The sequence below is a fragment of the Python bivittatus genome, unplaced genomic scaffold (genome assembly GCF_059951505.1).
Source record: "Python bivittatus isolate LINGU-HERP-01145 unplaced genomic scaffold, Pbiv_v1 ctg000480_np1212, whole genome shotgun sequence".
Taxonomy (NCBI): Eukaryota; Metazoa; Chordata; class Lepidosauria; order Squamata; family Pythonidae; genus Python; species Python bivittatus.
The window spans coordinates 101,505,542-101,529,707 of record NW_028277075.1 but is presented as its reverse complement, the minus strand read 5'-3'; the positions used below and the strand labels follow the sequence as shown (position 1 = coordinate 101,529,707).

General features: G+C 43.1%; 1 protein-coding gene and 1 pseudogene across 1 annotated transcript in view; both read left to right on the top strand.

The window, feature by feature from the left end:
- The first annotated feature begins 10,972 nt into the window (after positions 1 to 10,972).
- LY75 (lymphocyte antigen 75) overlaps positions 10,973 to 24,166 on the top strand; it is a 79,761-nt gene continuing 66,567 nt past the window's right edge. The window contains exon 1 of the mRNA XM_015891578.3: positions 10,973 to 11,239. Within this exon, the coding sequence (XP_015747064.2) occupies positions 11,146 to 11,239 (94 nt within the window). The 5' untranslated portion in view covers positions 10,973 to 11,145. The remainder of the gene's footprint in view (positions 11,240 to 24,166) is intronic.
- LOC148215091 (uncharacterized) lies at positions 21,418 to 23,618 on the top strand (annotated as a pseudogene).

The following is a 24,166-nucleotide window of genomic DNA, read 5'->3' as shown; positions in this document are numbered from 1 at the left end:
TTACACAGTGTTAATGGAAATGCTTCCTTGTTTCAAAGGAATATCTGAGGTTTATTCAACAGTTTTGTAATGAATAACACAAATACATTGCATGGCTTATAAACCTTTATGAACATGTTCAGACTCTTAAAGTAATGACAGGGGTACATTTAGTAATGAACAAAAAACAAGTGTAAGAAAAACTGCAGAAAAAGAGCAACTGAGAAAATGAAATGTTAATATGCCTCCATTAAGTGTCTCCAAATTAAAATGGGGGACCTGAAATATCTGGTTCTTAAATAAAACAGACTAATAATAAATTTATTAAAACCTGGTGGAACCATAGGAATCCATTGCACAGTTATTCCTAGATATAAAATCTAGAGAAGCACCATGGAGACATTGAGTGAAAGAAGGTATACACTAGGTTCACACCCAAAACAAAACTGGAGGAAATAAAAGAACACAATAATGTAAATGAATAACTAGACAGATTAAACCAAATTTCAAGGAATGCATCTTGGAGTTTTCTTCTTTAAAAAAAATCACCAATTAAAAAAAAGTACTTCTGACATAAGGAACCAGCTGACAAAATGTTTGAACCATTAGATGACAGAAGTTTGAAAATATTATTTCAGAGAGATAAGAAGGTAGCAAAGAAGCAAAATAAATAATTTCCACTAGGCATTATTGTGAAAGCTTTTGATATCTAAATCTGTTTGTTTGATTGTTTCTCCCCTGGAGGACACCTGAAGAACAACAACAAAAAGAATAAGGAATAAAGTTCTAGGACTGTTCGGTTACCAACTTAACAAACAACCATAAAACTGAGAATGTTAAGAAGGTGATGTCACTCTATAAAAAATTGCACACTTCATTAGAATTGGCTTCATTCTGAAACTGGAAGACAGCCAGTAGTTTTTAAAACAATATCCAGGGAGAAAACATGAAATTATAGGAACATTACCCCTGCTTTTAATAGAAACTATAATTAAAGGAAACATTTTGTCAAGATATGATCCAGCAAATATTAGGATGTCAGGATGTAATTCTTCAGAAATTAAATTGTTATTATTTTTAATTTTATTCTTTTAAAATAATAATTATTAATAATAATGATAATAATATGCTGACCTTTGGTGCAAAGATTATCCTGGCAGTCTATGGAACATTTTGAAACCACAATCAAGAAATTTAATCACAGTAGCTAAAATATATTGCAAACAAATAGTAATAGCACATAAACAACGTACAGATGATGGTGAATATCATTTGTCCTTAAATATGCATTAAAATGAATCTGAACATAAGAAAATATTTATCATGCATTGAATCAGTTCACCTACTACCCACAATTTTTTTTTTTCACGTTCCTGTCCTTCCTATTTCCTGTCTAGCATTTTCATGATGCTGAATCTCCCTTTCTTGGTGTTAATCTTAATTTGTTGATGATAACAAATGAATTTGTTTCCTGTCTACGAAAAAGTACAACTAATTTCTTTTGTTAATTATTAGCCACCAACTTTCTTGAAAGCGTATGAAACTTACTATCCCCTTTGTACAACTCTAGGCTCTGATCACTTCAAAAAGCAAGTAGCAGCAGCTGTCTATCAACATTACATTAGCTGCCTTCTGTGGTATAATGCTGATTCTTAAATGGAATCTTATTAAATATTGTCACAATTCAGGAAGGAAGAGGGAGGGAGGGAGGGGGTGTAACTGATTCAGAAAAGAGCATGTGTTTTTGCTGGCAAATCATTGGTAAATTATCATTCTGTAGGTAAATCATTGACTTGTCCAATAGTTTTGCTTGGTCATCCTTGGAGAGGGTTCAGTCTCTTCTGGTCACTTTTGGAGTAGAGGAAGGATCTGTCTTCTCCGCCTTTCTCCTCCAGGAGTCCTTAAGATGAGAGCTAAAATAAGAGACAGAGAAGAAATACAATGCAAGAAAAAAATGTTTTGCAATCAGTTAAAAAAAAACAACACAGGCCAATCTGTGCAACTTTACAGATGTATTAGAATGTCATCCTGTATACACAGCTCCTTGGAATTAAGTTCCACTGGGTTATTCCTAGAATTTGTTGTTGGTTTGCACTTTTAATTCATCTATATCCATGATCCTGCTTTGAAAGTGTGAAGAAATATATTTTCTGTGAGTACAGTCTAATATGGCTGTTTTCAAGGATGCCCTATATCTAATTCTTTCTTAGCGAACAGGTTAAATGTTCTGTGTTTGCATCTTCAGCAAGCCCTAATGGTTGCTTCAGTGCATCTGGAACAAAGGAGAATATATCCAGGCAATTATTGTACTGGGCAGCATCTGTTAATTCTGATTTTTAAATTAGTTTTAAATTAGAGTGAAATCATTTGATATTCATTTCTATATGCCAATGCAAAGGTGCTAATAATTTCCATAAAATCCTTCATGGCATCAATGAGAAAATACATTTCCATGCAAAATAAGAAAGCTTGGCTTTGTGTTAGATTCACAAGTATGTCTCAGAAAACTTATCTGCAAATTAAATGATTTGTTTAAAGCTTTTGTTCCTAATGAGTCTTAATGAAATTCAAAAGGATGATGGCATTTCATCTCTGAAAATGAAGAGTCTGGATTGTTTAACGCTGTGTGAGACAGATTGATTCCAAAATAAGTACTATAAGCAGCAACTCAGAAACCATTAAGTTGTGGTTCAGAAATTTTCAGAAATACCTATATCAGTTACAATAAATAGAGGAGGAGCACAATCATAGTCAGTTGAAGAATTTATTTCTGGAGGCAGCAGGAGTGTTTCTACAAAAGTATAATGTGAATTGCCTATTGTCATGTATTGCTCAACTTTAAAATTATGAGCGAGTACCCTTTAATCTGGAAAGCATAATACAGTATAGATATAGATATTAGGTGATTGTTGTATTGGCTTGGGTTTTAAATACTACAGTTCTATCAGATCATTCTTTTGCTGCAAAAGAGACATCTGTTTGTTAGAAAAAATGCTATCAGTAGTAATTTAAATAAGCTCAGTGTTTTAAACAAATGGGTTAATTCAGAATGGATTCTGTGCTCTATAATTTAGTAGGGTAGAGGAAATTACTGTACATCTTTTATTTTTTACCCAGTATCTTTTTTTTTAGATTTTTTTATCTCACCTTTATTATTTTTTTATAAGTAAGGCAGTGAACATACGTAATACTTCTTCCTCCTCCTCCTCCTCCTGTTTTCCCCACAAGAACTCTGTGAGGTGGGTTGGGCTGAGAGAGAGCGACTGGCCCAAAGTCACCCAGCCGGCTTTCATGCCTAGGGCAGACTAGAACCCACAGTCTCCTGCTTTCTAGCCTGGTGCCTCAACCACTAGAACAAACTGGTTCTCAAATAATAAACCAAGGTCCAGCTTGTACATGTTACTACATACATACACACACACACACGCCTTCAAGTTAGTCTTGACTCCTGGTGACTGCCTGGATAAGTCCCTGCAGTTTTCTTGGCCAGGTTCTTCAGAAGTGGCTGGCCCTTGCCTCTTTCCTAGGGCTGAGTGAGACTGACTGGCCCAAGGTCACCCAGCTGGCTTCATGCCTAAGGTGGGACTAGAAGTCTCCGTCTCCTGGGGTCTAGCCTGACGCCTTCACCACTACACCAAACTGGCTCAAAGTATAGGTAGGAGGGTTTCCTTGGAATAAATAATGATTGTTTATCCAGTTTGTTTTTGTGAGTTTAGTAGACACAAGCTTAAATGCCATTTTTTTACAGTTATGACCAATGGCTAAAACATATATACTGAAGTAAACTGAATGCAGCAATAAACCTCATAATAAAGAGAAAAGACATAAAGCAGTTTGCCTGCCACCACTTTCCACTTTCTCAATCCACCCTGCACGTAGCCAGCTGAGCCAAGAGTTTGATAAATATCAAACAGGAGAGAAGACCTGCCCGATCACCTGCTTCCCAATGCTGGGTAGTTTGGAAGCGGTATCGTTTTCATCTCTCTCCTCAGATCCAGACCGTCCTCGTTAGCCCTGCCTGTTTTATCCCTCAGTAATGACTGGCAACAGCCATTAGGGAGGGCAGAACAGACCAATTACATCTCAGTCATCCCAGGAATAATAAGGAAATGCTTTTTGTCTCCTACCCTGTGCTGATGAGATATATCATAAACCATACCTGTACACTAAATCTAATAATACGGCTTGTGCTGAAGATGTGAGGTTAAATGAGGCTCTGCAGAACAAAAATTAAACACAAGTCTTAATACAAAACAGAGCTTGTCTGAACTGGGTTCTAATTTTCAGTACAGGACCTGAAAAATTTAAATAGGTGCTACTAAGCACGTAAAAGATGCTCGCTTTCATCATTAGTGAAGTAATCACAAAAGAGGGCTATTAAGCATACTGTGTAGAGAGTGCTCACTTTTCTTCCCCAGAAAATGGAAAATCAGCCTTTCCATTTCTTGGGTGTGCAAGCAAAAATTCCATCTAAAAGAAAGCTTTCCAACTAAGTTCTGATAATGGGCTTTAGCAGCGGTACATATTTCTGAAGGAAACAGAAACTGCATGAAAGAGTGTAAACTCCTGACAGAAGACCAGCTCTTGGGCCTTTAAGAGGTCCCCCTGACATGGAGGATAGGCTATGTTGAAGCTATTTATTTGCTCCAGGGGTGAAAGGGCAGGAAAAAAGACTCAGTGGAGCTGAGCCTTCCTCAGCACCAGCCACCCTGATGCAGTCATCATACTGATGGCACCACCCGAAAAGAAGCTGCTAGAACCAGATAGAGACTTTCCTCCTGAATAAGTGCAAAAGGTCAAGTAAAGTTTAGCAAAGCCACAAAGGCGCCCCCATGAGGAAGGAAGAAAATCTGCCCGGAGACAGAGTAAGAAAATCTGCTCAGAGACAGAGCAGATCTGAACCAGTTAAAAAGATCTGAACCAGTTAAAAACTGCTAATATAATCTGATGAGATCTATAAGGTATATAAGCTTGACATACGGGGACACTGGGGACGCTTGCTTTGTGACTTTAGTCCCAAGCGTGAATTCTTCACTTCTGTACAGAAATAAAGTTTTAAATATGTTCCCATCCACCTTTATGTGATCTTTGGCTATTCGCACCAGGTGAGATCAATCACCCAGCTTTGGGCTGGGCCAACATTAGTAAGGAGTTTGCCATTACTTTCTTCTGGGAGATATATACACACCCACACATATACATATACAAACACATATATATTTCCCAGTCTACCCTACAGGCATGCTATGGTGGACTGGCATGTCCTGATTGACTCTATCCAGTACTAACCAAGCTTGACCTTGTTTATCTCTTTCAGATCAACTACTTAGGCTGACAGTTTTTGACTATGATGCCTTAACTGCTTCTGCGGATAAATAAACTTGATTTCTGAAAAAAGTGTATCATATTCAGAACACAAAATACTGGCAAACTATTCTGCCAACTCAAGGATGGCAGGTTCGAAAGCATGTTAGCAGGGCTGTGAGAAAGAGACCTTCATGAACAAAGTAGGATGACTAAGTGAAAAAAACCTTGTCTAGAAGCACTCTGAATCTATGGAATGACAAAACAATGCAAAATAAATAAATTCAACACATTACAGGTGGAAGGAAGTGTTTACCACTAGTAAGGGAGGTAGAAATGAATACTGTAAAAGCCTTGCTTGAGTTAAGCTCAGCTCTTGATGATCACACACATATTGGGATATTCTTACAAGTGGCTGTTTTTCCACAATAGGGAAGCAGTTTGCCACTGCCTCTTCCAGGAAGTTTGATTTAACTTTTTTTTTTTTTTTTTTATCTGCGCTCAGTCGTTACCGACTCTGCAGTGACTGCTTGGACGAGTCCTTGCAGTTTTCAAGGCAAGTGTTTCGGAAGTGGTTTGCCAGAGCCTCCTTCCTAGAGCAGAGCCCAGCTGGCGTGCGCAGGAGGTGGGGTTTCCGTTGCTTCACGCCCTTTTCGCACTTACCAGCAACTGCTCCCGACTCCTTTTTGCAAGGTGCCGCCAGCATTTTTCCTCCCACCGGAGTGAGAGTACCCATTTATCTACTCACGTGAGTTTTCAAACTGTTGGGTTGACAGGAACTGGGGAGGAAACAGGAGCTCACCCTGCTAACGCGAAGGCTGGACTCGAACCGCTGAAGCGTCGACCATTTCTGGCCAGCAACTTTCAGCGTCATTAAGCCGCTGAGCCACTGCGTCCCCTTGATTTAACTACCCAGTCTAATTTACCACCATAGATCTCCTGATGGTCTCCCATTCAAGTATTAATGTCAGGTCCAACTTTGCTTGGCTTTTTTTTCTGAGGTCAGCTAAGATCAATTGGGCACTGCCATCTGATGCAACTAACAAATGTGTTTTTATCCCATCCTTCCTACAAAAGCCCCAAGGAACATCCACTCTCCCCTACTTTCATCTCCACAGCAACCTTGAGAGGTGGTTTAAATAAAGAGATAATGCCTAACACCTGGAGCTAAGAAAATGTAAAGAATCCAGATCTCTTGGATTAAATCCACTCCAGCTTTCTCAGCAATGGATTCTGAAATACATATTAGCCAAGGACATGCTTACTTTCCATTTTCTCTCTCTTGACTGCATCACAATAACCTACTGGCTTACAGAGGGATTGTGCTGGAAAATGGCTGTTGCCCTGAAATATTTAGTATTTGCTTTCCCTGCATTCTGTAAACAAACCTTCTGATTCACAGCACCTCCTAATGTAATTATGCATCACAGCAAATAGCCGTTTGAGCTTCTGTCATATTAAGAGCCCCATAAAGAGTAAAACATTTGTCCTCTTGTGCATACAGATCTCATGATTAGATTTTTGTTTTCCATCTCACCAGGAAACATCGGAAACCATTTTATCCAGAATACTTTATTTATTACCAGACTGCTTATAGAGCATTGAACGCTTAGAAGTTGAGACATGCTAGGTTAGAGCCACAACTGTTAAACTTGAACATTCGTCTGAATCCAACATGTTGTGTATTAAGGGAATTACCTGTAATTTGTGCATCATGTGATTATTTATTTTAATCCATTTATATGGCTGCCCATCTCACAGTACACTAGCAACTCTGGGTGGTAATCTTTATAGTTTAAATTCAATTACTGTATTATTATAGTTGTGATTATCATTATATCCCACCTTTATTTTATATAACTCAAGGTAGCGTACATCATGCTCCAGCCTCCTATTTGCTCCCAACAACCACCCTTTGAGGTGGGTTGGACTGGGAGAGAGTGACTATCCCATTTTTTAAAACGTCGTCCTATTTGTGCTAAAGCAGGCTGCCCATTTGTTTCTGAGCCTAGTTCAAAATGATCACATTGACTTTTAAGTCCTTTGTTGGTTAGGATTCCCTATTTCTATCAATACAATATTTTCATTACGGCCTTTCACCAGCATAATGTTTCTATCTGTATCAACCCTCACATTAAACTTCATTGATGACTATGATCTTCGATGGCTTGCTTCTTGTAAATGCCCCCTCCCCTTCTGAGATGAAGCAGGTTGCTACTAAATACAGTGGTACCTCTACTTACGAACTTAATCCGTTCCATGACTCTGATCACAAGTCTAGTTGGTCGCAAGTCGAGGTAAATTTTCCCATAAGGTTCAATGTAAATACGGTTAATCCGTTCCGCCCTCCGAATTTGGTCGCACCACGAGGCAAATATCCCCACAAGGTTCAATGTAAATACGGCTAACCCGCCCTCCGAATTTGGTCGCAAGTCGAGGCACATTTCCCCCATAAGGTTCAATGTAAATACATACAGTTAAACAGTTCTGAAACATATGCATTTTATTTTTAAACCACAAAAATATGAAAAAAAGCACAGTATGAAGAGGGAGAATGGGGTGGGGAGGCAGTTATTGTTTGGAGGGAGAGTCCCCCTCCAAAAGGACATCGGGGAGATCTCCATCAGGGGTTTCTTCTCTTCTTTGCCTCTTAGCTGCAGGCTCAGTTCTGGGGAAAAACCTGTCTAAAGTCAATTGTTTTTTCCTGTGCTGCATAACCCTCTGGAAATGAGAGAGCATGTTGTTGTTCATCATGTTCAACGCTCTGGTTGTCACAGTTCTGTTGGGGTGGTGCTTCTCAATGAAATCCTGGCACTCATTCCATTTCTGCATGATGGATTTTATCGCATCACTGCTCACCTCCTCCCCCTCCTCCTCTTCCTCAGTGGAATGCTCCTTGCCAAGCGCTTTCTGTTGCTCACTCTGGGGCTGAGCAAGTTCTTCTGTGGTCAGCTCCTCCTTATGGTCATCAACAAGCTCCTCTATGTCCGCATCATCCACAACCAGACCCATGCTCTTGCCCATGGACACAATCTCCTCCACTACCTCTGCATCACACCCTTCAAACTCACGTTCAGCGACACATTCTGGCCACAGTTTCCTCCAGGCTGAGTTTAAGGTCCGGCAGGTGACATCTCCCCAGGCTTTGTCAATGAGGCTGATGCAGTGGAGGACATTGAAATGTTTTTTCCAAAACTCTTTGAGAGTCAAGGATGTTTCTTCGGTGATATTGAAACACCTGGTGAAGAGCGTCTTTGTGTACAACTTCTTAAAGTTGCAGATCACTTGCTGGTCCATGGGCTGCAGAAGAGGTGTCGTGTTGGGGGGGAGGAACTTGACCTTTATGAAGTCGTACTCGGCGTCCATGTCATCCACCAAGGCTGGAGGGTGTCCGGGGCATTGTCCTTCAAGAGAAGGCACCTTTCAGGCAGCTGGTTCTCAGACAGGCTGGGTGCGAACACCTCGTGCAGCCATTCCATGAACTGCCTTGTGACCCACGCTCTCGCATTGGCCCTCCACATGACAGCCAGTCTGGCCTTGTTCACATTGTGGTCCCTGAATGCACGAGGGGTCTGGGAATGGTACACGAGCAGTGGCTTAATCTTCAGGTCGCCACTTGCGTTTGCACACAGCAAAAGGGTCAATCTGTCCTTCATGGGCTTGTGCCCTGGCAGTGCCTTTTCCTCCCGCGTGATGTAAGTTCTGTTTGGCATCTTCTTCCAGAAGAGCCCTGTCTCGTCGCAGTTGAACACTTGCTGAGCGACGTATCCTTACGCCTTCATGAAGTCCTCAAAGTCTTTCTTGTAGGCTTCTGCAGCAGCCTTGTCAGAACTGGAAGCCTCACCATGTCTTGCCACACTGTGGATGCCACTTCTCTTTCGGAATTTCTCAAACCAGCCTCTGCTGGCTTTAAATTCCTCACTTGCTGTGCCGGTAGAGGGGTTTTCCTGCAGTAAATCACTGTGCAGCTTCCTGGCTTTTTCACAGATGATAGCTTCACTCACGCTATCACCTGCCACCTGTTTCTCATTCAGCCACACCAACAACAGTTTTTCCACCTCTTCCACCACTTGTGTCCTCTTCCTCATTAAGATTGTCACTCCTTTTGCCACATCAGCTCCTCTGATGGCATCTTTATTCTTCAGAATAGTCGAGATGGTTGACTTCGCCATCTTGTACTCCGAGGCCAGATCAGTCACACAAATATCACGATCGTGCTTTTCTATGTCCTTCTTAAGTTCGATCGTCACTTTTTTCTTCAAAGCCTTATTCTTGCCAAGCCGCCTGCTCTGCATTTTCTTTGGAGCCATGCTGACAAGCACACCAAACACCTTCCAAAACCTTCCAAAATGCCACAAAACACACCACAAGCCTCACCGAACGTCTCCTTGCTACCGCGATCTCGCCCACAGGAAGCCGCGACCGCGTGGCAGCAGGGAAAATGGCCGCGGATCTGGTTCAAAAGTCAAGGTGAGTTTGTAAGTAGAGGTAAATTTTTGGGGCTGGAGCTGGTCGTATCTCGAAATTTTCGTATGTAGGGGCGTTCATAAGTAGAGGTACCACTGTAGATGCTTTTCAATCCTGGTGTCTCAGTGAGGTTCACCTTATCTTACTTTTCAAAGACAAAGGGAAATGCCTTTCAAAAATTGTTTCTAAGCTTTTTAGATGTAATATTAATTATGCTGTCTCTGTTGATATTATGTGGCATCACTTTTCAATTGATATTTCAACTGTTTCATTATTTTAGTAAACCACCCTGGGCTTTGCACCGATTTAAAGGCAAATTTAAATAATAAATCCGGGAAAAGATTGTCCCTTTGATTTCGTAAGAGATTCTTCTAAATGGTGTTTGCCAATCAGAACTTATACAAGGAAAGTGGCTACTGAGCACGCTCCATCGAAACTGGGCTGTGGGATTATTATTATTGCGTTATTTTTCCCAAGCTCGTTTTTTCTCTCTTTTAAAACTGAAGTGGTGTGCCAGAGCTTAGGGTTCCAGTCACTAAATCACATTTTCTTCCTCTGTTTCCATTATCATCACCTACTCTTAAATCACTGCAAAGTTCTCACTGTGTGTTGCAAGAAAACAGCCAAGCTCAGAGAATCCCAAGGACTCCACAGTTCAACCCTGTGCTACATATATTTTCTTCTTTTGGTTTGTTTTTTCCCCAGGGCTATGCAGGGTTCTCTGAACTCAATATTTCTCAACCTCAGCAACTTTAAACTGTGTGAACTTCAACTCCCAGAATTCCCTGGCCAGCATGGGGGAATTCTGGGAGTTGAAGTCCACACAGCTTAAACGTTGCTGAGGTCGAGAAACACTAACTCAATGGATGCCTCCTCCCTTTGTAAGAGTTTCCGGGCGGATGCGTTGTTAGCCTTTCCACAAAGAGTGTTACCGCAACTTAAAGAGGAACAGAGTTGTAGCATAAACTTCCGTGAATCACAGTCCACTCTTTCTTGAAAACAGAAATACGAGCACACACCGCGAAAGGATCATTTCTGCAAGAAACACGCGGCACTCTCCTTCTGCAAAACTACCTATTGCAAAGGTCGCAGGAACGCCCTGCGTCTTTCTCTTTCGATTTCTTGCCTTGCAGCACTTTCCCCTTGCTTTTCCAGTCCGCCGCCTGGTTTCTCCCGACAACAACTTGCTCTTCAAGAGCCGAGCAAAGGCGGAAAAAGCCGGGATTGGCCCTACGTCTACGCCAATCATCGCCCTACGGCCCCACAGCTCACCCAGCGGGGAATGTAACTCAGAGCTTGGGAAGCGCCCGCGGGAGGAGTTTCTCTGGAGAGTCGTAAGCGGCCGCTGCCTTTCGCTCCCGTTGCCTCTGCGCCCTTGTCGCCGGCTCCTGTAGGATGAGGAGGGTGCTTCGAGGTTCCTTTTCCACCTGCTGGGTGGCTCTGATGGTCGCCACCTTGTGCTGCTGCGCGCACAGAGCAGCTTCTTCAGGTAACCAACCTGGCAGGTCGCTGCGCTCTGGCTGGCCCTCAGTCTGGGGAGCGACGGCTGAGTCCCGCGGGAAAGCGAAGGAAAGGGGCTTGGAGAAGGAACAACCTGGCGTCCCTGAAGGCCACTCCGCAGCTGCGCAACCGGAGGGCTGTGGCGTGGATGCACCCAGCGGGTGGGAAGGTGGGGAGACGAGGGAAATCCTCGTTTAAACTTGTTGGGGGCTGCTGGCGACGAGGGTGAGTGGATGGCTTTGGAAACATGCGTGGAGGATGCTCCCACCCTCGCTCGCTTCCCCGAAGAGCCCGGGGGGGGGGGGTGTCCCGTGGCAGGTGGCTCCTAGCGAGCCCAAGGAGCGACGCTGCAGCTCCTCTCCGGGGAAGCGGGCTTGCTCTTTCCTCCGAGCATTGCGCGCGCAGGACGTCTCCAGACTCCTCCGGTTTGCGTCAAAGCAGCGAGAAGTTTAGAGCCGTGACTTGACAGTTTTCTTTTTTGAGCCTCCGGTACTGTGGCTATTCCTGAGGCTTTGCCCTGAGTTCCGTAGTGGTAGTAATCTCGGAGTACCGTTCCCCTGACAATCAGGTCAACGAGGCCATTTCCTAACCATCCAAGCCTTCGACGGTTTCCTCGCCATTTGCAGCCACGAACTGGGAAGGGCAGTGGAGGCAGATCGGCGGCGTTCGCCAAGCGCGTTGGCCCTTCGCCACTTTAATTCACGCTCCTTTTGCCCTTTCTCCCTGAGTTATTTATAGGCTCTGCGATAGAATCCTAGCGTGGTCTGATTTAGGAGTTAAAAACTTGGCTACTCTTCAGTGACCACTTAGTTTAACGCAGAGAGTTGCGCAGGACTTGGGCGCGTGAAGGGAAGGGAAATTCTACCACCGCGTGGGAGCCGGCAAGGAGGTTGAACTGGAGCAGGAAGTCCTTTCGGTTTCCCTTCAGGACCGCTCTTGTCTGGTAGACTTGACACATACCCCTGCTCCAGCACTGATAGGGAGATCTTCACATTTCTTTCCAATGCTGCATTTAGCTGATGGGCTTTATAAATTGCTTTCTTTTGTGCAATGATGGAAAGTGTTGAACCTCTGGCAGAAAAAAAGGTAGCAACCAAGTTATCCTGATGAATTGATTAAAGATTCAGTTCGATTTCATTGATTTCTGTTTATCTGAGATCTTTAGGCTATTAAGGTGTCTTGCAGGTCTGTGTAGGATTACACTCAGTTCCACCGACAAGGATTTTCTGGTATTTTTGGAACAGAATATTTTAAAATTGCTTTAAAGAGAATGAGAGTTAAAATCTGAACATACATTAAGTTTACATACTGTATAAATATCTCAAAGTCTTTGGGCTTAAACATTTGAACAGAAAAACCAGAAGTATAATTTAATATGGATTAAACTGTTATATGCAAATGTGTTAAAACGTTCTTGTTATACCATTTTACTGGAATACATGTAAATACTTTCAAGCATAATCGTTCAGTAGTACACACTTCCTTTCCCATGTAAACGGTGAAACTAGGGTTTACCTAACATTCATTCACATAGATTATACTGTAGTTGCTACTTGTGTGTGAGAGATTGTGTGTGTGTATACATTATGTAGAGACGGCTTCTCTCTAAGCAGATTATTATTTTTCCTTGCTAATTCTGTATAAATTAAGAAGTTGTGGATTTGCATACTTACTTGGGAATAATTTAAATTGGTAGGCAGCAGGCCTGACTGAGGAAATGTACAGGATTGAGTATGTTTACCTGAGAAAGCGGGCATCTTAACATTAGGAATATGCCTGATTTTTTAAAAAAAAAAATCATAATTAAATTTGTACAATCAGCATGTTCTAGATGTGTGACAGATGCAACGGATATATGCTAGAATACCAATCAAATACTTATATTAAAAAATAATAACAAAGAGCCAGTGTGCCACAATGGTTAATAGTTCCATCTTCTGCTTGTACTTGTAGCTTCCAGATGTTCTGCAGGTTGGAACCAGAGCCTGGAACCACAGTCTTACAAGAAACAGGCTGAGTGACTGTATTTTTTTTACCAGGATGTGATACGTTCAGTTTGGTCAAACAGGTGCAACTTGGAAGGAATAGATAAGAATATGATGTATGGGCTGCAGAGATCTAGATGACTACTGAATGGCAGCAAAGAAATATATTTTAAAAGGATTTTTTTTAAAAAAAGTAGCTTGATAGCTTTACATATTTATACAAAAGTAAACCTTACAAAGAGATGTGGCATCTTATATATGTATTAGGATCCACAGCAGCTTGAAATTAAAAGTCATAAATTTCACTCTCAGACAAATTTCTGTTGGCCAGAATTGATTCCCACATTTGCAGAAAACTTTCTGCTGCCTGTCTTAAGACACATCCCTAAAAGCTCCATGTTAAAAGAGTGAGGCGTGTGATAATGTTGCCCTTGAACTCAAGTGAAATGCTGTGCAACTGCAAATACAAAAAGAAGTCTGGCTAATAAGACTTCTGCTTTGTTCTGCTCTTTGCAGTGCTGTCTACTGTCTGTTGCCCCAGATGTCCTTCCTGTAGCTGCTACCGTGCTTTGGGTAATTTTGTAAATGACTCTTGCGTTCAGTGTCTCCTCTAAGCCGAAAAGTAACTGTCTCTTAAAAGATCAGAAATAGGAGTGGAAATACAGTACAGGCGTGTAAATTTATTGCATTTCCTCAAAGTGCAAAAAATGACAACCAACATTATTAGAAAGCTAGAACAGCTCCACTACAATGTTTAGGATTTTTTAGGACTCCTTCTGTCCTTTTTTTAAAAAAATACTTTACAATGCTAAAAGATAATACAAACTGAAATCAGAAAAAAAATAGAAAAAAAGAAATACAAAGTGCAGAAAAGAAATAGTGCAGAAAAGAAAAGTGAAAGATAGAAACAAAGAATATTTAAAGAAGTGACTCCCAATCTTCCTTGCAACAAGTACAGGCAAATTAATAGTTCTCCACCCCTTATGAGATTACATATACAGTTCACTTCTTCCCATAGCCCCTCCCCTTATCCATTTACAAATCCAAAAATTATCATTTCTGTCCAAATGTTGGCAAAAAGTCCATAAAGGGTTTCCAGAATTTTATTAAAATATTCCATATTTTAGCCCTGATCAAACAAGCCAACTTTATATTCCTTTCTTTTGCTTCTAACAATCTTAATTTTTAGTTCATCAGGTTTCTGTCATAGGAGCACTCCTGTCCTTTGATCACTGGGCACTGCTCTCTGTGACTTGGGCTTCAGGAGAGATTGGACATTAGGCTTTGGCAAAGGCATAATGTCAGGCGTCGTTAACTGAATCCCATGGTTGTTAGGTAGGCAACTTCCTGCCAGCTTTCCACAACAAAGTCAGTGGGGAAGCTAGCAGGAAGTTGCAAGTCCCAGGCCAGCAGGCAGGTAAGTGGCTGCTGCCGGGTGGAGGAGGGAGTGAGGGGGCGCAGGAGAAGGTCAAGGAAGGTGTGTGAGGGAGGGTCAGGGAGGGAGCGAGGGAGTGCATGAGAGGCACTGCACGGGTTGGGGAGGATGCGAGGGGGTATGTGAAAAGCACAGGTCAGGGAGGGTGCACAGGAGTTTGCAAGTGGCCAGTGCAGCACGAGTGCAGAGAGGCTGGAGGAGGGTGCGTGGGTGGGGAAGACTTACCCCAGCGACTTGCAACCTTCCCTGCCAGCTTCCCCATTGACTTTCTGGGGAAGCCGGCAGGGAAGGTTGCAACTGGCGATCATGTGATCGCAGGGCGCTTGGCAACTGATTGTAAGTGCGAATGATTGCCAAATACCCAGATTGCAATCACGTGACCACAGGGGTATTGGGATGTCTGGAACTCCAAGAACCAGTCATAACCACCATTTGTTCAGTGTCATTGTAACTTGGAACGGTCACTGACCAAATGGTCGTAGGTCAAGGACAACCAGACGCTTGTTGAAGATGACAAAATGGTAACAGATAACAAAAGGCAAAAACTACTCAGCTCTTTATTTTCACTCAGTCTTCTCCAGTAAGAGGGTATGTGTACTTCCAGACAGCTGTCAAAAACGGGATGGAGGCGCTAAATTAAAGTTAAGAATGATAGGTATTCCCTGACCATGTTTCTATTTACTCTGAAAAAGTTGTTGTATCCAGGGCCAGATTAGTTGCCTCCTGGTGTGGTGAAGGATCTGGTTGATGGGCTGGGCAAACATGAGGAATTCTGAAGAATGAGTAAAGTGCCAAGCAACTGGAGGATGACCATTATTGTCCCTGTTTTCAAAACGGGGAGAAAGGATGATCTAGGGACCTGGATATTGATACCTAAGAAGATTTATAGCAGATCCTCAAGTTACTGATCTATAAGTAGCTTAAAAACAATGTGGTAGTTACCAGAAGTCAGCAGGGAATTTTGAAGAAGTCATGCCAGACTAACTTAATCTCATTTTTTTTTTATTCATAGCTTCCTTAATAGTTTGTGGGAATGCTGTAAATAGATATGCATTGACTTCAGTAAAGCATTTGACAAAGTAGCCGATGACATTCTGATTAGCTACAGTCAGGTCCAGAAATATTGGGACATCGGCACAATTCTAACATCTTTGGCTCTATACACCACCACAATGGATTTGGAATGAAACAAACACAATGTGCGTTAACTGCAGACTGTCAGCTTTAATTTGAGGGTATGTACATCCAACTCAGGTGAACGGTGTGGGAATTACAACAGTTTGCATATGTGCCTCCCACTTGTTAAGGGACCAAAAGTAATGGGACAGAATAATAATCATACATCAAACTTTTCCTTTTTAATACTTGGTTGCAAATCTGTTGCAGTCAATCACAGCCTGAAGTCTGGAACGCATAGACATCACCAGTTGCTGGGTTTCATCCCTGGTGATGCTCTGCCAGGCCTCTACTGCAACTGTCTTCAGTTCCTGCTTGTTCTTGGGGCATTTTCCCTTCAGTTTTGTCTTCAGCAAGTGAAATGCATGCTCAATGGGATTCAGGTCAGGTGATTGACTTGGCCATTGCATAACATTCCACTTCTGTCCCTTCAAAAACTCTTTGGTTGCTTTTGCAGTATGCTTTGGGTCATTGTCCATCTGTACTGTGAAGCGCCGTCCAATGAGTTCTGCAGCATTTGGCTGAATGTGAGCAGATAATATTGCCCGAAACACTGCAGAATTCATCCTGCTGCTTTTGTCAGCAGTCACATCATCAATAAATACAAGAGAACCACTTCCATTGGCAGCCATACATGCCCACGCCATGACACTACCACCACCATGCTTCACTGATGAGGTGGTATGCTTAGGATCATGAGCAGTTCCTTTCCTTCTCCATACTCTTCTCTTCCCATCACTCTGGTATAAGTTGATCTTGGTCTCATCTGTCCATAGGATGTTGTTCCAGAACTGTGAAGGCATTTTTAGATGTCGTTTGGCAAACTCTAATCTGGCCTTCCTGTTTTTGAGGCTCACCAATGGTTTACATCTTGTGGTGAACCCTCTGTATTCACTCTGGTGAAGTCTTCTTTTGATTGTTGACTTTGACACACATACACCTACCTCCTGGAGAGTGTTCTTGATCTGGCCAATTGTTGTGAAGGGTGTTTTCTTCACCAGGGAACGAATTCTTCGGTCATCCACCACAGTTGTTTTCCATTGTCTCCTGGGTCTTTTGGTGTTGCTGAGCTCACCGGTGTGTTCCTTCTTTTTGAGAATGTTCCAAACAGTTGTTTTGGCCACGCCTAATGTTCTTGCTATCTCTCTGATGGGTTTGTTTTGTTTCTTCAGCCTAATGATGGCTTGCTTCACTGATAGTGACAGCTCTTTGGATCTCATCTTGAGAGTTGACAGCAACAGATTCCACATGCAAATAGCACACTTGAAATGAACTCTGGGCCTTTTATCTGCACATTGTAATTGGGGTACTGAGGGGATATCACACACCTGGCCATGGAACAGCTGAGAAGCCAATTGTCCCATTACTTTTGGTCCCTTACCAAGCGGGAGGCACATATGCAGACTGTTGTAATTCCTACACCGTTCACCTGAGTTGGATGTACATACCCTCAAATTAAAGCTGACAGTCTGCAGTTAACGCACATTGTGTTTGTTTCATTCCAAATCCATTGTGGTGGTGTACAGAGCCAAAGATGTTAGAATTGTGTCGATGTCCCAATATTTCTGGACCTGACTGTAGCTGGATTGCAGAAGTATTAAATGGGTAGATAGCTGTCTTGAAAACCATCCTTAGAAAGGAGTGAGATTTGGGGTGAATTGCCACAAGGTTCACTCCTGGGCCCTTCAACATTTTTATTAATGATTTCCAGGAAGACATGAAAGAATCTTATGAAATATGTGCATAATACAGTGTAGAGTTTGGTGGAATAATTAATTCCCAAGCAGAGAAAGAGAAAATTCAACCCTTTATGAAGAAGAAATGAGCTGAAAACAGAATAAAATTTAACACAGACAAATGCAAAGTTCTTCACTTAGGAAAGAAATCAAATGTACAGATACAGCATGGGGAATAGTCAGCTTAGCCATTGCGCTTGTAAAAAAAGATCTTAGAATTATTGATTACAAACTGGCTGTGAGTCAGAAATATGAGTCATTGCTGACTCATTGAGGCAAACATTTTAAGCTGCATCAATATTATGGTTTCCAAATTATGTGAAGTAATAGTTTCACTTCTTTTGTCAAAGTGAAACCCCACTTTGTTTATTGTGTCCAGTTCAGGATACCAACTTGAAGAAGGATTTAGAAAAACTGTAGAGTTTGTTTCCTGACCTGGCCTGCCTCAAAAGGCTGACACTTGGTATGCATCTCCAGAATCTTTAGAGCATCTGTAAAAGTGTACTTGTTCGTGAAATTCAATATTTCTATCCTTTTTATCCAGATCAGTTATGAATAACTTCAGTCACAAAATGTATAATTCATATTTTTGTGACGTTATATTCATCTATTGGAATAATTATTGGTTTAGTTCATATTTTGCTTCTAGCAACCAGTTATCAAATGCATAAAAGGACCAGTCCATTTGTTGTTTCATCCTGCTACAATTTTTCTTTGGTGAGGTGCTTCTTAGAACCTTTTTATAAATACTTAGAGATAACCTCATCAGAATTTGTTGTCATTGTTGGTATAGTTTAGCATTTTTAACATTTAGCAGCTTGACTTAGAACAGGGCATCTGTGGGTAGGGGTGGCAAGGGGAGCAAATGAAAAATGTTAGATTGTCACAACAGAGGCCCCCGCCCCTTCTTTATATGTGTCATCTTGCAAGAATGTACTCCCTCCCCCCCACACACACTCGGCGCTGAGGCTGGTTGTGTTAGCGGAGCGGGTATTGTTAGTTGGTGGTTTTTAGAATGTTGCAGATGGTTGGAGGAGAGGACATCTTGCTCAGATGATGGAGGAGTCCTCTAGGGTCTTCCCTCTCCTGCTTCTGGACTAGACTGTTAGCATTTGCCATCAGGCTCACATGGTGTATATCCTGGGCCAGGCTTCATTGTGGCTTGGGACAGGACCACGCATGGTGCCCAGCACTTACATCTGGTTCCGTGCCACCAGATGGAGGACTGCCTTCCCAGAGCCAACAGTGATGGCAAGACAGCGGGACTGCTGGAAGTGCCAATCAGCTATTGAGCAGTTTGTGTGCTCAACAGCATTTGGCAGTGCAGTGGTGGCAGGAAGGAGGCCTCCAGCAATGGCATGGGAGGCCCTCTTTTGTCTTCCATGAAGGAAGAGAGCACTGGAGTTTGGATGAGACCAAGGGAGGTGCGATTGGTTGTGGGTTGAGGAGGGTGATTTCCCTGGAGAGGAGAAGTGCCTGCCTCCCCACAGGTGATAGCTGGGGGTGGGGGTGCTGAGTTCACCCTCTGATAGTTAAGCTGACTGGGTGCCCTTGCCTGCCCGGTGAGAGGGGACAGGTTGGTGATGCAGGGAGTGGGTGGAGGTGTGAGGAGGGGTCCCTGTTGGACAGAGTTGCTGAGTGCCAGTGGCAGAAGCATCTCTGGGATTCAGAGGGCCTCTAGGTGTGAAGTGTTTTGTATGGTTCTGGTCATGGGATTTGGGCTTGGCTTGGACATGGGCCAGGAAGAGAGGCGACGGGGGGAAGTCTCGGGGGTGTGTGGGGGCGGGTTGTAACATCACAATGTTGACAGGTAGAGGGAGATATGGTGGGATATAAGGTGCGGAACACACTCAGGGAATGCACCACAGGTATGTGGTTCCAGTGGTTCTATCCCCTGATCTCAACTTCAAGAGCAGACCTTCAAGGCCCCAGGCTTTCAACTATTGCTGCTAAACTCCAAGTCAGTCTGTAACAAGACTGTCCTCATCTGTGACTTGATCATGGATGAGAAGGCTGACCTGGTGTGTATTACCAAAACCTGGCTGGGTCCGGAGGAGGGTCCCCCTCATGGAGATATGCTCAGCTGGGTTTTAGGTGTGGCATTAGCTGAGACCCCAGGGTGGGTGGTGGTGGTTGTCATCCAAGATACTTGGAAGGTTTCCAGGGGCACTTCCCCACAGATTACTGGGTGCAAGATCCTGATTGTTAGGTTGGCTCTAGGGTTCATTCAGGACTGTTGCTGCTCTACCAACTCCCTGCTGTGTAGCAACCTCCCTGCCCAAACTCCTTGACTCCATGGCCGGGTTGGCAGTGGAGTTCTCCAGGCTTATGGTGCTAGGGGATTTCAACGTGCCTTCTCTGGGGATGGAATCAGAGGTAGGTCAGGAGTTCATGGCAACTATGACAGCCATGGGCCTGTCCCAAGTTATCCAGTGCCCGAAGCATAACTGGGCATATGCTTGATCTGGTTTTTCTGTCAGAGCAGTGGCAAGGTGATCTGGGTTGGGAGGAGGTTTTAGTTCCTTCCTGTCACGATCAGACACTCTCTGGTTTCCCACCGCAGGGAGGCTGGACCTGTTAAATTGGTCCACCCCAGGTGACTAACGGACTTTATTGGGTTTCAGAAGGAGCTTTGAGTTATTCCAGAGGGTCTGCTTCATGGTCTGACTGAAGCCCTGGTGGCCTCCTGGAATGAGAGGGCAGCAGGGGCTTTGGATCGGATCGCACCTGAGCACCCCCCCGCCAGGAATCCTGGAACTCCCCTGGTATTTGGAAGAGCTAAGGGAAATGAAGCAGGAGAAGAGATGCCTAGAGTGCCACTGGAGGGTGGCAAGGAGCGAATCCAATCGAACACGAATTAGAGCCACTGTTAGAGCCTACCTTGTGGCAAAAGGGCAGGAAAATGCAATAAGGGCAGCAATTTTCCTCTGCCCTTATTGCATCTGAGGATAACCATCCAGTGGCCCTGTTTCAGGTGACCTGGTCCCTTCTGGTTAGGAGTGGTTCTGAGGTTCACCTACAGGGTTGCTGTGAAGAGTATGCTAGGCAACTGACGGACAAAGTCGATCAGCTTCACTCTAAGTGGGCCTTGATGCAGGTTCTGTGCAGCTTACTGGGGCTGGGTCTAGCTCAGTTATCTGGGGAGAGTTTGATTCTGTTGGGCCTGAGGAACTGGACAGGGTCCTCATGACTGTTAGTGCAGCCACCTCTATGTTAGATCCATGTCCCTCCTGGATGGTTAAGGCCTCCCAGGAAGGGTTGGGTTGGGTTCTGGCAGTGGTGAATTCCTCTTTGAGTGAGGAGGTAGTTCCTCCATCTCTTAAGGAGATGGTGGTTTGTCCCCTCCTCAAGGAGCTATCACTAAGACCCCACATTCTGGACAATTTTCATCCAGTTTGTAGAGAAGGTGGTTGTGTTGCAGCTTCAGTGGACTCTGGAAGAACCAGATTATCTGGACCCCTTTCAGTCAAGGTTCAGGTCTGGGTATGGGACTGAGACAGCATTGATTGCACTCTTGGATGACCTCTAGTGGGAGTGGGATGGGGGTGATGTGTCCATCCTTGCTGTTCTTGACCTCACGGCTTTTTGGTAATCATGGTATCCTTCTGGACTGGCTCTGGGTGGCACAGTGTTGTGCTGCTTCTCCTCATTCCTCCGGGGTCGGTTCCAGTTGCTGTTGATGGGGAAAGATCCAGCCAGTGGCCCCTCCTTTGTGGGGTGCCTCAGGGCTTGGTAGTACCTCCTTTTCTGTTTAACATCTACATGAAGCTGCTGGTGAGGGTATGCTGCTGATACCCAGCTTTACGTCTCTATCCCAGGCCATCTGAGTGATGCCATGAAAGTTCTGTCTCAGCACGTGGAGGCTCTAGGGGCCTGGATGGGATGCAGCAGGCTTCAGCTCAACCCAAGCGAGTCCGAGTGGCTCTGGGTTTTTGGACCTCCTGGTTCCAGGGACCCTTTATCGTTGGTTCTGGATGGGGTGGCACTGCCCCAGACAGACCAGACCCAGTGTGCAATCTGTGGGTCCTCCTGGACTTGCAGCTCCTGCTTGAAGAGCAGGTGGCAGCTGTGGCTAGGAGGGTCTTTGCACAGCTAAGGGCTGTGCGTCAGTTGCGCCTGTTCCTGGACCGAGGGGCCCTGCTCACGGTCACTCATGCCTTTGTGACCTCCAGATTGGACTACTGCAATGTGCTTTACATAGGACTGCCCTTGAAGAGTATTCAGAAGCTTCAACTGGTGCAAAATGCAGCAGCACGGGCAGTTACTGGTGCCAGTTACTTGGCACATGTGACACCATTGCTCCCCAAGCTGCATTGGCTTCTGGTGTGCTTCCAGGTGCAATTCAAGGTGCTGGTTGTCACCTTTAAAGCCCTCCACGGCTTAGGACTGGGTTACTTACAGGACCATCTCTCCCCAATTGTTTCTACTTGTCCTATCCGATCTGGCAGGAAGGGCATGCTCCAGGTACCATCAGCTAGGGAGTGTCAACTAGCGGGGCCCAGAAGAAGAGCCTTTTCTGCTGTGGCACCTGGCCTTTGGAACATCATTCCCCCTGAGATTAAATTGGCCCCATCCCTGTTGGCCTTTTGTAAGGCCTTGAAAACCTGGCTTTGCGTTCGAGCATGGGGCCCTGGGTATGGGTTACAGCCCATCTCCTGGTTGTATGGATGGTGGATTAGAACATGCCTGGCTGCTGTGTGTTTTTATTTTTGTTTATATTATGTATTTTGTGTTTTTATTTGTTTTATTGTAAGCCACCTAGAGTTACATAAAAGTGTGATGGGTGGCTATATATATTGAGTAAATAAGTAAATAAATAAGGGGCGGAGCTTGTATTGTGATGTCACAGTGCTTGTTTCAACATTCTCACAAAACTGTTACCTCTTCTCTGTCATTCCTTGCATCATTGGAAGAGCATCCTCCAATGTTTCATAGTTTACTTTGAAATTACATAGCTGTATAATGCCTTTATACCTTGAAATATTTTCATGTGTGTGTAATATTTATCAACATTTTGTTTACTATGTGTCCACCTGTCAAAAATAAGTTGCTTAAGTGAGATTTATTGAACTTTTTGCTTATTTAAAATGTTACAGTATGTTAGCCAATTCCTGGTTTGCAGATAGTGTGGAAACAATAAGCAGTACCTACTACACTAACAGAGTTATCACAAAGAACTTGGGATTTACTTATTGTTGCTCTAGAACAGTGTTTCTCAACCTTGGGAACTTTAAGATGTGCGGACATGCCTGCTGGCTGGGGAATTCTGAGAGTTGAAGTCCACACATCTTAAAGTTGCCAAAGTTGAGAAACATTGCTCTACCTGTAGAACATGAGGGTGAATACTAGCAGAAGTGGGAGTTCAATCTCAGGGAGTAACAAAGTTAAAGAGATTCTTGTATGCCAAAGAAAACAATAGGAAAATAAAAATTGCAGAGATGTTTTGTTGCTGTTTTTCAATAATGCTTTTTCAGAATGTGTTTGCTAAACACAAAAATCCTAATTACTGTGGGGAGGGTATTTTATTTTATTTTATTTTATTTATTTTGCATTTTTCTTTAATGTTAATAAAGCAAGCTATTATGTTATATGTAATGTCAGGGATAAGATTTTAATCAATTTCCATCTATTTCATAAATGCATTTAAGAGGAATTTGTCCCAGAAGAGGTTTGTTCTACTAAAGCATTGTTGCTTTGCTCAGTTATAACAAACGTTGATAGAGCATGAAATAATAAATCAAACATATTAACAAGATACTGCATTACTGATTAAAAACCTGAACACCATGCCAGTAAACATGTCCATTATCCATGTCTTCATGCCACATTAGCAAACTGAAGATGAATCACTATTTATCCCCCTCCCCGGGTTTCTTGTTGAGGAGAGTACATTTATTTATTCATCTGAGTGTTCAAAAATCCACCCTGTGCGTGGGGGACATTTTCAAAATCAAGCAGAATTTCCAAAGTGCATTTCAGTTAAATACATTGAACACAGCACAATTGTTTTCTTCCCACAGATTGCTTGAGGCGTGACTCCAGGGAAAATGCCCTGAGCAGGCTGCAAATGCACAAACATACTTTTTTCTAGATAGAAGTTTTGCATACAAAACACCAGCATTCAGGCTAATAAATTGCAAATAAATGTTTCCAATCCCAGATTAATGTGTTATTTTAGGTGGTTTCAAATAAAGTTCTGCATATGTTCCGTTTACAGGATGATTAATTCACTGCTGCGATTTTTAGAAATCTATTACTAATTTAGTCATTAAAGAATATAAATTCTTTATAAATATATTTTATGAATATAAATGTTCTTTATAAATATATTTCATGCACCACAAAAGACATTGTAATTGAGTAATAGATAATTATTACTGAGGAAAACCTACTGGCCATTTCTGCACAATTCAGTGGGCTCAACAAACGATCTTGGGTTATGTTATTCAGTGTAAGCGTAACAAAAAATATAATTTTACCCTAAGTTAAATGCATATAGCAGTTAAAATTCAGTTCTCATCAGGCCATTATGATGTGAAGTTTAGCGATCATGCTAGAGAGCAGTGGTCTTTTCTGTACCACCA